This window comes from Tauraco erythrolophus, chromosome 20 (assembly GCF_009769465.1).
Source record: "Tauraco erythrolophus isolate bTauEry1 chromosome 20, bTauEry1.pri, whole genome shotgun sequence".
Lineage (NCBI taxonomy): Eukaryota > Metazoa > Chordata > Aves > Musophagiformes > Musophagidae > Tauraco > Tauraco erythrolophus.
The window spans coordinates 13,978,174-13,991,249 of NC_141484.1; the positions used below are offsets into that span (position 1 = coordinate 13,978,174).

A 13,076-nucleotide genomic window follows, 5' to 3' on the forward strand; every position below is an offset into this window, starting at 1 on the left:
GAATGCACGACGAGGTCGTGGAGGCATCTGGAATCCGTGGGACGGCCGACGCGAGTGGCAGCAGCTCCCTGAGGGGCCGAGACTGGTAAAGCCCGAACTGGTGCGATCCATGGGGAAGGATGGCAATCCTGCGGGCAGGACTTACGCTGGAAAAGTTTGGGGACTTTTTCTTCATGAGTAGGGGATCCACCGAAGCAAGGGAAAAATGGTGTAAGGACTCCTCCTCCTTTAAGAAAGGCGCGGCAGTTAACAGCATGGATGAACTGACCTGCACTCCCCATTCCCTGTCCCCCTGCGCTGCTGGGGGGGAGGTAGAGCCAAGAAGGAAAGAAAATAGGGGGTGGGGAGGTGTTGTTTTAAGATCTGGCCTTGTTTTCTCTTTATCCTCTCAAGTAACCGGTTTCGTTCCCTTATGTTTCCTGTTAAGTAACTGTTAATAAATTGTTTTGTTTTATGAAGAAAGCCTGAGTCATGTTTTGCCCGAGACCATAGTTGGTGGGTGCTCCCTCTTGGTTCTTGTCTCGACCCTCAGTCCAAAAACCACGACAGATCTGTTGGAGCGTGTTCAGAGGAGGGCCACAAAGACGATCCAGGGGCTGGAGCACCTCTGCTACGAGGACAGGTTGCGGGAGCTGGGATTGTTCAGCCTTGAAAAGAGAAGACTTCGGGGGACCTAATAGCTGCCTTCCAATACCTGAAGGGAACTTACAGGAAGGCTGGAGAGGGACTTTTTACAAGAGTGTCCACTGATAGGACAAGGGGAAATGGGTTTAAGTTGAAGGAGAACAGATTTAGATTAGATCTTAGGAAGAAATTCTTCAGTATGAGGCTGGTAAGACTTTGGAATAAATTGCCCAGAGAAGCTGTGGATGCCCCCTCCCTGGAGGTGTTCAAGGCCAGGTTGGACGGAGCCTTGAGTAGCCTGATCTAGTTGAAAGGTGCCCCTGCCCATGACAGGGAGGTTGGATTAGATGATCTCTGAGGTCCCTTCCAGCCTATGCCATTCTGTGATTCTATGATTCTATGATTTCACATTCTTGCTCTTATTTTAACTTTTTACTTCCAGTATGTGGACATTGATAATTCTGGGGTAAGTCCTTGAACCGTGTTATGTGAAAGTAGGCAAAAAAATGTTTATCAAGTACTGTGGCATTTTTATTCCAGCTCATTTGACCCATCAAACTTGATGCATGTGTCATCTCAGGAAACTTCAGATGCCTATGGAACAGACACACCAGATCTACAGTTCTGCTGGTTACCTAGAGTCCAGTGAAAATTATTGAGAGAACTTCTAGGATGCAATTCATGTTATCCTAAGCTGTATATCAGATAAATCACAGGTTACAGGCACTTGTTTCCACTGCTTAAGAAGGGGATTTGGGAGGTTAGCTCTGGGTAGGCTATATCTAGGACAGATGTCTAAAATTAGACAAGAGTCTCCTCACTTCTAAGACTTTTATGTCTTAGCATTCTTTTGAATTCTTTCTTACTTCAAGGGCCCTTGTGTTCAGCAATGTAATTTTTTTTTTTTTTTGGCAAACACCAATAGCTGATTCAGCACAAAACCTGTAAATTTAAAACAGTGCAACTGCAGCTCACATTAAAAGAAAATTATGTGCCCTTTAGGCATGTGAGCAGCCTAAAAAAAAAATAAAGGAGCTGTAGCTGCATGTCTTTCTCCTATGATTTCAACAATTAAATCTGCAGGCCTAGTTTTGTCCTTATTTGTAAAAGTTAGTATTATTAAAGAATCTACATAGATTAAAATATGGCTGAATGAGGCTCACAGAAAATATCTCTTAATGAACTTAACTCATAATATTTCTTTTTATTGTCATAATATTGTTTATATGCAACATATATCCACAGGTATTTAGACAGTTAGGCAGAGATGGACAAATGAAATAGAAAACTTCAGATTAACTAATAGATTTTCCCGGAAGAAAAAAATATTACTTCAGAAATACAAGTGGAGAAACCTTGTTCTCAATATGAGAAAAAACCACAGAATTATAGAAAAGTGTGACCCATATAAAAGGTCACCTAATCCTTCTTTTCCTTCAGGCAGGATAAACTAAAGCTACATCGCTTTTTTACAGATGTTTCATTAATCTCTTCTTTAAAGCTTCCACAGACAGGCATTCAAAAATTTCTGTGGCAATTTATCCTTTGTGCTTAACTATTCTTAGCAGAAAATTCTTTCCCTGTAAATCTTCTTTGCAGTAATTTTAGCACGTTGTCCTACTACAGCAGAAATGGAGAACGGTTTGGTTCTGTCTTCTTGGCAGTACATTTTAGGTATTTGAAAATTGTTTAGCTATATAACTTTCTTCTACTTTCTAGATTAAAATACAGGTGTTCTTTAAAAATATCTTGATAGATCACAGGTGTTCACCTTTGTCACTCTCACTGCTTTTCACTGCTGTTTCTTAACTGTTCCACATTTTTAAAATGAAATATTCAAAACCAATGAAGAATTTCTGTTGGTATCTAGAAAGTGCAAAATGGAGCAGAAGGATTATTCAGCTTATTTTAAGACGTGATCCACTTGTTTTTACAACAAGGCCAGACAATATTGATTCCTGTTTAGCTGTGATGTCCTCTGATTCGCTGATCTTTTTCTGATGAAATTATCCAGTCATTCCATATATTGCTTTTGGGGAGCTGTGAAGAGTTAGGCTGTTGCTGAGGTACAGACACAAGCATAATTGCGAACACAGCAAAAGACCACTTGTTTGAGGGAATAAGTTCTAGTGAGGAGCAAGAAAATTTTGGACTAAGTGAATATTTGACTTTGCAGTTAAGATATAGTCATTCAAACAACAATAGAAGCCCAGTGCTACAACAGAAAATAGATGAAGCTCCAGCAGGTACTGCAGGAACTGGTTACTTCTCACTAGTTGTGAACTACCTCCCTGAGTGAGGTAGATGCATGCATGTTTCTTGACACCAGAGCAATTGAATTAGAGATACAACAAAAGTTTAGAGTCCCTGCAAGATGATAACTATATATTTCCTTGCACTGAGAATTCTTTTCATGGTTGATGATTCTTACCAATAGAAAGTCTTTTTTTTAAAAAAAAGAAAAAAGAAAACAGGAAAAAAGAAAAGAAGGTAAGGTTAACCAAGAAAAGATATAAAGAACAAGAATAATCTGGACATCTCGTAAAGAGACAGTGAATAAATACCAGGGCTCTCCAACTTGGAAAACAGGTAACTGCATGGAAAATATGATGGGCATGAAACACTGCGAGTGAATGAATTGAGTAACATTAATTTTTGTCTCTCACAGTAAAAGAAGCAAGAGATATCAGAGAATATTATCTGACATCAAGTTTAAAGTAAACATAAGGAAGTCTTTTTTAATATATGATTAGTTCCTTTCCTCGAAGGTGGAATATTTAAAAAAAGAATTTGAAAAATCTGTGTAGAAAAAAATCATAGTTTAACAAGATGCAGAGACAGATTCTGTTTCAAACTGCATAGCAGATTAACAGAACCTGGGAGCATATAATACAAGGAGTCTCTCCATATTTGGTCCCATTCTTATAATTTCTTTTAAGCATGTACTCCAGGGTCCTGTCATAGATGAGATATTGAACTAGATAAGCCCTTATTTGGGCTCACCATTTGCATATCCTGCAAATACTTCAAAAAAGTACATCTGAGGAACACTGATCCAGGCTCTAACCCCATTTTCCACTGATTTTTAACTTCTCTGTCTCTCACATCTCTCTACTTCCCCATCCTGTAAATTCCTGTAAATTCCTGTTAGTCCTAGCACTGACAGACTGTTCTGATAAGTTGCTGCAGGTCCCCAAACTTTGATCTACCCATTTAGATTGGGAATCACTCTAAGAGTAATAGAGTCCCTAGTAGAGTTTTTTCCATACTGTTGCAACTCAAACAATGACATCTTGTCATATTCACTAAATGCAGAAGAGTAGAAGTCCCACAGACGAACGTGTATCAATGATAGTGAATCACTAACAGAGACATTGGATGGTTCATGTTTAATAAAGCCTTCTGCTTTATTCATAGTGAGAAGGTTGAACCTTTATCCATAATGAGAAGCAGAAATCATTGACATTTGAAACTTTTTTCAGGTCAAAATCGGGGAAAAGAACTGAACAAAATCAATTTTCTTCTTCTGTTTTCAGCTTTTCCCTAATCCCTGAGGCAACAATGGCAAAAAACAGCTCAGGAAAGAAGGTGCGAATGTAAACTGCTGCTCTGGGGATAGGGTTTGCCATAAGTACTTCCTGCTTCTTACCGCTCACTGTGCGCAAGACTTCCTCTGCCACCTCCACTGGATGCACACCATATGCCACCTTTCTGAAAAAGACTGTAACACAGAAAGGAGTGAGAGCTGCAGGCAGATAGACAGACGAATCTGAGCGAATGGTAGTGAAAACATACACAGGTAGTTCATCAGTCAAATTAGTTAAATTCCTACATGCTTTCAATCCCTTATCCCTTCCCTTCTCCTCATCAGTATGTCCTTGAGAACTTTTTATAATTTGAAGTAAAATCCTCACAGTCCTTAAGAGAAGGAGCAACTTGAGTGTAGTGATACTATCCCTTGGGACCTCTCATGCTCTGCTCAACCTCGATTCCCCTTGCCCTGGTGTCATTCAAACAACAATAGGAAGGAACATGTTGTCTCTCTCCATGTTCCTTCTCTTTTCACCAGGCTCATCTGATCTCTCCAATCTCTTTTTTCTTTTGCTCCTCTAACCTGTTGATCCTTTCTGTCATTTTCATTCTTTTTCCTATGCTCCTTTCTTCTCCCTGGGAAAAGCCTCCATACTGCTATATGGGCCTCATCTACTGTCTGTCTCGATGCATCGAACCTTACATTTCCAAATAGATGCCTCCCAGTTGCCGGGTGCTGGTTGGTGATGGTATGAACAGATGAATGTTGGATTCACAGTGCTGACAGAAATATCAAACTCTTCCATTTCAGCTCTAAGACAATCAAAAAAGCCCACAGCAGCATGCTTAGAAGCAGCATCTAAAAGAAAGAAAAAACCCCACATATATATGTTTGGATATATGAATGCATGGACATAGATCTATGATAGAGCACCATAAAACATGATTGTTTGGATAACTGAGCACGGAATGACCAGCCAAAAGGAAACAGAACAGTGAATTATTTCACCCAGTGAAATTACCATATGACATATTTAAAATAAACAAAAGAAAATTATTTGTACAGGATAATTATGCATGAGGTATGCAGTCAGTCTCCCTATACCTGTCATAGAACATATGTCTGAATTTCCCGATCAGAAATATTAAGTCCTGGGTTAAAGAGCAATGCTTCTATTGTCTCTAGAGTTTAAAAATGTCTTTGATGGATGGACAGCTGTCCCTGAGATGAGTCTCCACACCATTTGTTGCTGCAGTTTGTGATACATCAATAAAATGCAGTGAAATACAGGTCCGTTTCTGGAATGCAGGAGTACTAATGTTTTGTAAACTAATTAGGTCTTTGCCCTGCAGCAGTAATCCAAGATTCTTTTAATATTAAAGTTAATTCTAAAGTAACTGAATGTTAAGAACTTTTTTAACTACTCTTAGTTCCTTTCTATTGAGAATGGTCTTAAACAAGGATGTGAATGTGTATGTGAACCTTGACCAAAAAACAGAACTATGTGTTAAGTGCAGCAGAGCTGCAAAGCACTTGTCCACTTTGTATTTGACTCAGTTTGCAGTGAAAATCCACTTATGCATAACATAATCTAAAAAATGGTAGGTGGGCTCCAGGAATGGAAAGAAGTTTTTCCATTCATTTGTTTTGAAATTCCGCCTTTTGGCAGATTAATATCAAGGAACATAGATATTGGTAGAGGCATTGTAAAAACCACCTCTGTTTGCTCTTCTGCTACTCATTATTTTATACACATGTAATGTATCTTGACATAATCAGCTATTTCCTAGATAGAAACCATTCCAGATGTCCCATCAATGTGTTGTGTCTTTTCTGAGACTTTTTTGTAGTTCTTATACTTCTTTTGAGATGGGGGACCAGAATTGTGCACAATGTTCAAGATGTGGCCCTGCATAGATTTATACAAAGGCATAAAGATAGGATTTACTTTTTTTCGCCACTACTTTCCTTATGGTTTCTGTCACTGTATTGTATTTTCCTTTCCTGGAACCAGAAGTCACAATCCTGAGATCTCACAGACCTTTTAATTCAGAGCCCATCATCCACTCTGACCTTCTGTCATAGTTAAAAATGTCTGTTTACATCTAGTCTATATTTTCTGCTCACTAACTTTGTATTTCATTAATGCAAAGATCTTTCATCATAATTCAGGACAGTTTGGTTTCATTAGGAGCTTTGGATGAAAGACCTTGAAAATTTTGTGGAAAGTCAAGCAGAATACAATTACTACATCTCCTTTTAAACTCCTGCCCATAAATCCATTAAGTGCATGAGTGTCCCTTTACAAAGCACTAGCTAGTGTCTACCAGTACGTTATATTTATACACTACTTCATTCTTCATTATGGTTTCTACTAACATGCCCAGCACAGGTGTTGGACGTACAAGTTTGCTGTTTTCTGAACATCTCCTAAGATCACAAAAAAACCTTACTGTCACATTTGATATCCTCTTGTCCTCAAGTACCTTAGAGAGTACTTACACTTCAGTTATACTTAAAAGAGAGTAATTTAACTCTTCTTTTTTGAGTTTCACTTCTTTGAAAATTTTTCAGCCAAATATTGTGGTTTATTGAATTAGGATGCAAATTAGCACTTTTAATAATCCATTATCACTGCAATGGAACACTCATGATTTATGCATTAGAATGTACATTTTTGCTGTATATCACTTACAAGCTGCACGAAATGGGATTCCTATTTTTCCTTGGATACTATTAATTAGAACAATGTGGCCAGTTCTTCTTGAGATCATGCTGGGAAGAATGGCTGAAAAAAATAAAAATAAAGAAAAAAAAGAGCCACATAATTAAATGAGGTTAATGTATTTAGTGAAAAGAAGTGACAGCGGAAGTGTAGGTAGCACAACTCTAATGAAGGTTGTCTCAATACTGCAATCAAAAATATCACAAATTCCAGTAGCTGGAAATTGAGCATCTTCTAAACTTCACTTGATTCTACATGCAGATTCGGGTGCAGTATTATCAAATTTAATTCTCAGCTTATCTCTATTCTTGCAAAAGTTCTAAAAAAAAATGTCTTTGTAACAAAGGCAGTAAGCGTGTAAATAAAGGAGTCACCATAGGCAAAATAGAACAAGCAGACTTTTTAAAAAAAAGTCTGTCTTTCAAACACCTGCTTATACATTTCTTGATCAGTCTATTTCCAAATCCAGGCACTTCAATTTTGATCTTCTTTACCTCAATTTCAGTCCATCGATTTTCACAGAATTGTTTTTGATTACAGTGAAGAAGGAAAAAATAAGTGCAAATTTCATTTGTAATGCCAATGACTTGGATCTTGAGCTTTAAACGGCAACAGTAAAACAGGAAAAAAAAAGTAAAATACCTTTGGTTAATGTTATAGGTCCAAAATAGTTGGCATCCATTATCTTTTTATCAAGTTCCAATGAAATGCTCTGCACTGCTCCTTTCACCTTCATACTTGCATTGTTGATCAGTATATCCACACAGCCATAGCAATTCAGGATTTCCCTAGCTACATCTTGAATGCAGTTTATGTCTGAGATGTCCAGAAGTAAGAGCTTTGGTGCATATGTCTAATAAAGAAAAGACTTATTTTAAGGATACCTGTTATTATAAAAATGTATTTATACTTACTTGTCTCGTAAATTAATTTACTTTGTTATCTGAAGAAAGTGCTTTTATCATTCTTACAAAAACTTTGATTTGTTCTTTCAACCCACTCTAGAAGGAAGGTGGTTAGCAATGGGTATTTCGTAGACTCTGAAATCCAGATGAAGCAGAACACCATGGGAAGGATAAACTGGACTAGCTACACCCTATTGAGTTCTTTCTTTCTTGTAATGGGTGGAGACAGATAGTAGACACAGGGACTGACTCCTACCACTCCAAGGTATGGTTTTTCCATAAGCAGCCCTCTGGAGAACTTTGGTGACCACAGAATCTAGGATATAGTGCTTTGATAGATAATTTACATACATATGAGGGGCAGTTGCAAGGTAGGAATGGTTTCTTCAGCTATAGGTTATCCAAATAGAGTTTACATTTGTACGATTTCTGTAAAGATGTAGACTTCATCAGCTATGGGACAGAGGAATGAAATCTGAATATCTTCTCTTACTATATTACTAAGACGATGTAATGCAGATCCCTTATTATTTTTTCCTAGTTGAGTCTGCACAGACTAACTTGAACACACTACTTTTATTGGTTATTTATGCAGATGAATGAAGCTCACCGAAAACAAAAAAGGTCAAATGCAAATATTTATTGGTCTGGTGAGCAATGGCTGTAGAATTTGTGTGATGTCTTCAAGAACACCTGTCCACTGAAATGAATCAGCTATCTGTTGGTGTCAGAGGGAAAGCTTTTCCATGAGCATCAAAGAAACACCTTCCAAAGAACTGGTAGCAGGGGCAGCCTTGCATGTCTATTTACATGGTGATCCAGTGATAAGATAATGAGGAAAGGGCACTCATTCATATTATCCTACACCCTTCTAGCTGGGACTTCTTCTGAAGTAGTGAAGAAACTCACAATTAATTCAATATTTAGACCTGTCTCTCACTCCTTGAGCACTCTAATTATGTGAAAAATGGACGATCGTTCCTTTGATTAAATGAAGCACTTTGAATCCCTTTCATCCAAATTGACAGGCAAATTCCTCTGCCTAGCATTTCTAGATGGATGGCTTGTTCAAAATGCAGGACCACTCAGTTGCTCTACAGTAATTGCCTTGAATTAGCCCAAGAGAGCAGGATTTCTGATTTATACTTCTGGCATCATGCTGAAGACCTTCAGAGGTGTCTCTCTCTCTCTCTCTCTGAACTATGTTGACTATGTTACCTTGGTGACCAAAATCAACACTAGCAGTGAATCATGTTTTGAATCATGTTTCACATACCTTGTTTTACTGGATTTAAAAGCTCTTTGTGTACCTGAGCCAGGTGTTTACTTCAAATTGTGAATTTTCAAAGCAGAGTGAGGGAATACTTACCATACTGGGATTTCCCACACTAATTAAAGCATCATACAAGGCTTCTAACTCTTCCCATGTCCTGCCACACAGTACAAGCCTTGCTCCTCCTGTGTGAAACACTCGAGAACATTCTAGGAGAAAAATATATTCAAAAAGCAGTAATAATAACAATTTGATTTTGTTTATTTTGCTTGAAATGAGATGCTGTTTTTGCTAATGATGAATCTATGCTTTAAAATTCATTAATTTTTAAATAATAAATATATATGAGAAAAAAGGAAGCACTAAAAGGCAATAATATATATGTGAGTAATAAATTACAATTTAATGTAATGGTATAATTCACAATTAATAGCACTGTTTAGTCATGGGATTTAATGCAAATTTAATTAAGAAAAGAACAATATGCTCATTAATGGATGATGGGTTTGAGTTAGAAAAATTGTTCTGATTATCTTCCTCTCTTAACTCCCTCCACCTACAGACACACTTGCTGCAAAGAAAAATATATACAAAAATACACGCTTAAGGTTGTTACAATACAAACAGCATCTTTTTGAGAATATATTCCTCACTCTTGTGTCAGTTTGACCAAAGACATGTGTTTAAAAACATGGAGCATAGATTTTTCAAGGGAATCTTTAGGAATTCATTGATAGTTGTATCCCTCTGGCTGTTATAGGCTGCTACAGGGTGCATGTTCTAGCTCAGCTGAACAGAAACTGTGGCTCTCAGTCCAGGAATCTGACAAGGTTGTTGCCCTGACAAGGAAAAGTACACAATTGCCCGCCTTTTCTTTCTTGGAATAGATAATGTCTTGCAGATAGACCTGAGGACGCGGATGTGCCCACTGCACCCAGACAATTAGTTGACAGTGCGTTATGTATGCTGGTAGAATTGGAAATCAGGAGTTATTTTTCCTGTCATGTTTTTTTTCCTAATCAGTTCTTCCAAAAAGCTCTCAGCCTTGGAGCCCTCATATTTGTATTTGGTCCCTAAATCAAATCTGTATGACAGTTACATATTCAGCATGGGAAGAATGGGAATATGGTCTTATAATTACTCTTATGCCTTTCCAGCCTGTTGATTTATCTTAGCTCCTATGGCCTTTGTTGAATGGGTAACAGTACAACCCCAGTGCTATAGCTGTCTGTCTTTCAAAAACATTTTCTTCAGATTTCAATACCTACAGGCAAATCTAGTTATGCTAATATGCCCATCTTAGATTTCTTAAACACTCATGTTAGATGCTTCGTATCTGTTTGGAAGCAGTTCTGGATCCACTCTTTTTTTGTAAATCTGTGCAGCTGGAGACTTTTATTTATGTATTCTTTTTCATTATTTACAACAGTAATTTTATGAATGTCTTTAATTTTCTTTTTTTCTAGCACAGAAATATTTTTGATTTAAAACCCAAAAAATAATTTGTCAGTACTAGGACCAGTATTTTTCCTACAAACATAACAGTTGGGGCAACCTTGTGAATAAAATATGACTACTATATGAATAGTAATAATAGGGAAAAGGGGAACCAATGATGTTCTCCTCTAGAACTATCCTGGACTTTTCTGAGTTATAGCACCAAGAAGAAACAGGAATCAGGTTTAAATAACAACCACAAACCATTGCAAACATCTTCATTCATCATAGTTTTTGTTCCTCTTTTCTAACTTTGATGAATGCAATCTTTAGTCAGGAAATTCTGGCATGTGGGAAAAAGAATTTTGCTGTTGCCTAAGAGCTCAAATATGTAGCAGCTGGCCAGTCAGCTGGTATTTTAAAGCATATGCATGAGTGGACTGCACAGTAAGTTCTGCATCATTTGGAATCACTCAAGCCTGCAAATAACTTCTTGATAACACCCTATGGGATAGTGGCAGTAGATATGTTTAGGATAATAAAATTGTTTTGAGTTACCTCCTTTTTCATCTATGTGAAAAAGGGTGCAGAGAGCAAGGGAGGCAATTGCCTTTTTACCCTCAAGGGACAGGCAGAAGTTAGGAAAATCTTCCCCAGGGGTCATGCAGTGCTGGAGCAAGATATTCGAAGAAATGTTCAATTAATGTTCTTTATCCTTGGAGGTTTCCAAGATTTGGCTTGAAGCCACACCCAATCAGATCTAGCACTGGTAATGTGCCTGCTCCAAGAAGGACTTTTTTCTAGAAATCTCCAGGCACGTTACGATTCTACAAGACACCCAGTCTCAGCTGGAGAACTCTAAATGATGTGTATCCGAACAAAAATACTGAAATACAACCAACAAAAGAAAATGCATGCTAATATTATCTTCAACTTAAACTGGAGCATGTTAGGGAAAAGGAAAGACCAGATGGGATCTGGAGGTCAGAATTATTTCATACCTTGTCCTAACAGACTCTGACAAAGAGCAATCCCTGCCAGCATAGTGTGCATTTCTGTTGCAGGTCTCTGATCTGCTAAAGAATAATTGTGCAACAACATTTCCTTTCCCCATCTGTTTTCTGCTTGTGAGTGGAAGGTTTCCAACATACAGTAAGTCTTAACTGAAAATGCCAAAACGTAGCCTCAAGCTATAGTTACCTTGTCAAACACTTGCATCTACTGCCCCTCAAGTGATGCCTCGAGCAGGACTGTACAAAGCAATATATGACTCTGTACCTTTAATCTGGCAGCACCGTGTAGGCAGGAGAAATGAGCCAAGAAGAAATATATGCCAAGTGGATGGCCACCCAGGCAAATAGGTTATATAAATAGATGATTATCACATACCCTTTCCTTTCATGCACTGAACCCACCATTACACATAGCCAGGCAATCCAGTTGGAGGTACTGGAGGATGTCAAGAGAGGAGGAGTAACATGAGTGTTAGAGGGGGCAGAGATGTGAACAGGGACAGACAAGTGTGCACTGTCATTTACTGGGAGCAGGAAATGATGAAGTCTTTAAGGGCTGAAAAGGAACATGTGGAGAGTAAGGTGACACCTGTTCATACTGATTTGCTGCTACCCTGCAGTGACAGCCTATGTAATAAGATCTCAAAGTAGCAAATGCTAAAAATAGCATTCTTAACTTGTTTACAAAACCTCTCATTCTATGGAACTAAATAAATACAAAGCTCTGCAGTTGCTAAAAGTTTACCAGCAGTTCCTGTGGCTGAGACTAAAAATGTACATTTAAAAATCATAGGATTTGTTTAAAAATAGATTTCTTAACTTCTGTTTCATCCAGGCAGTTATGAACACATACAAGGTAAAGCAGGCACATTTTATCACCTGGAGAGTGGTTCTCTGGCTGTGTCTGTTCTCTGACACTGAGAAGAAATGAGACAACTCACCCTTGCCCAGTCCAGAGATGGCATCCATGATCACCACCACTTTGTTTTGCACAGCTGACTTGGACAATAGCCACTTGACTGACTGATAAATATAAATAATTCCACTGATCCCTAAAAGAAGCAATAGTAGAGCAGGTACTGCAAGAATACCCATCTCTGTGGGAAACAAAAGACCATATGAGAGCAACAGTAATCACAACATGCATTCATTATTTTTCAAATTATTCTTATCTAAAAAAGCAATGTTTTCATATACAGAAAATCCGGTAACCAACATGTCAAAGGCTTGAAGCAGTGCAAAGCTTATTTTCAAATCAATGGCTTAATATTACTGTTTAATAAACAGACTAGTATTGATTGTTTGACTCTCTTCCTCATCATTGCAATGTTTAACCAAACCTGGATTCCTTTTATTCAAAATTACTGTGTTGGCAAAAACATAATAGAATTTTAGTACAAATATTGCCTTGAGGCAAAACATAGGCTAAAATACAGCAATGAATTTTTAATGATATAGCTATTATAGGAAAAGAGATAAAGGGCTTTTAATCCTAATTGCAGATAAAACACATAATAGAAGTGTTTTCTGTTCTAAAAGGTAGAGAAAATAGAATCACTTACTATGG

The 13,076-nt window shown here is 37.8% G+C and overlaps 1 protein-coding gene across 1 annotated transcript; it reads right to left on the reverse strand.

The window, feature by feature from the left end:
- Positions 1–4,136: 4,136 nt before the first annotated feature.
- On the reverse strand, positions 4,137–12,604 carry DHRS7C (dehydrogenase/reductase 7C). The gene is made up of 6 exons (XM_009981605.2): positions 12,451–12,604; positions 9,156–9,268; positions 7,524–7,734; positions 6,852–6,944; positions 4,859–5,014; positions 4,137–4,345 (listed from the first exon to the last, which is right to left on the reverse strand). Exons 1-6 carry the CDS (start codon positions 12,602–12,604, stop codon positions 4,137–4,139), a joined length of 936 nt encoding a protein of 311 aa, XP_009979907.2.
- Between the last annotated feature and the right edge of the window lie 472 nt (positions 12,605–13,076).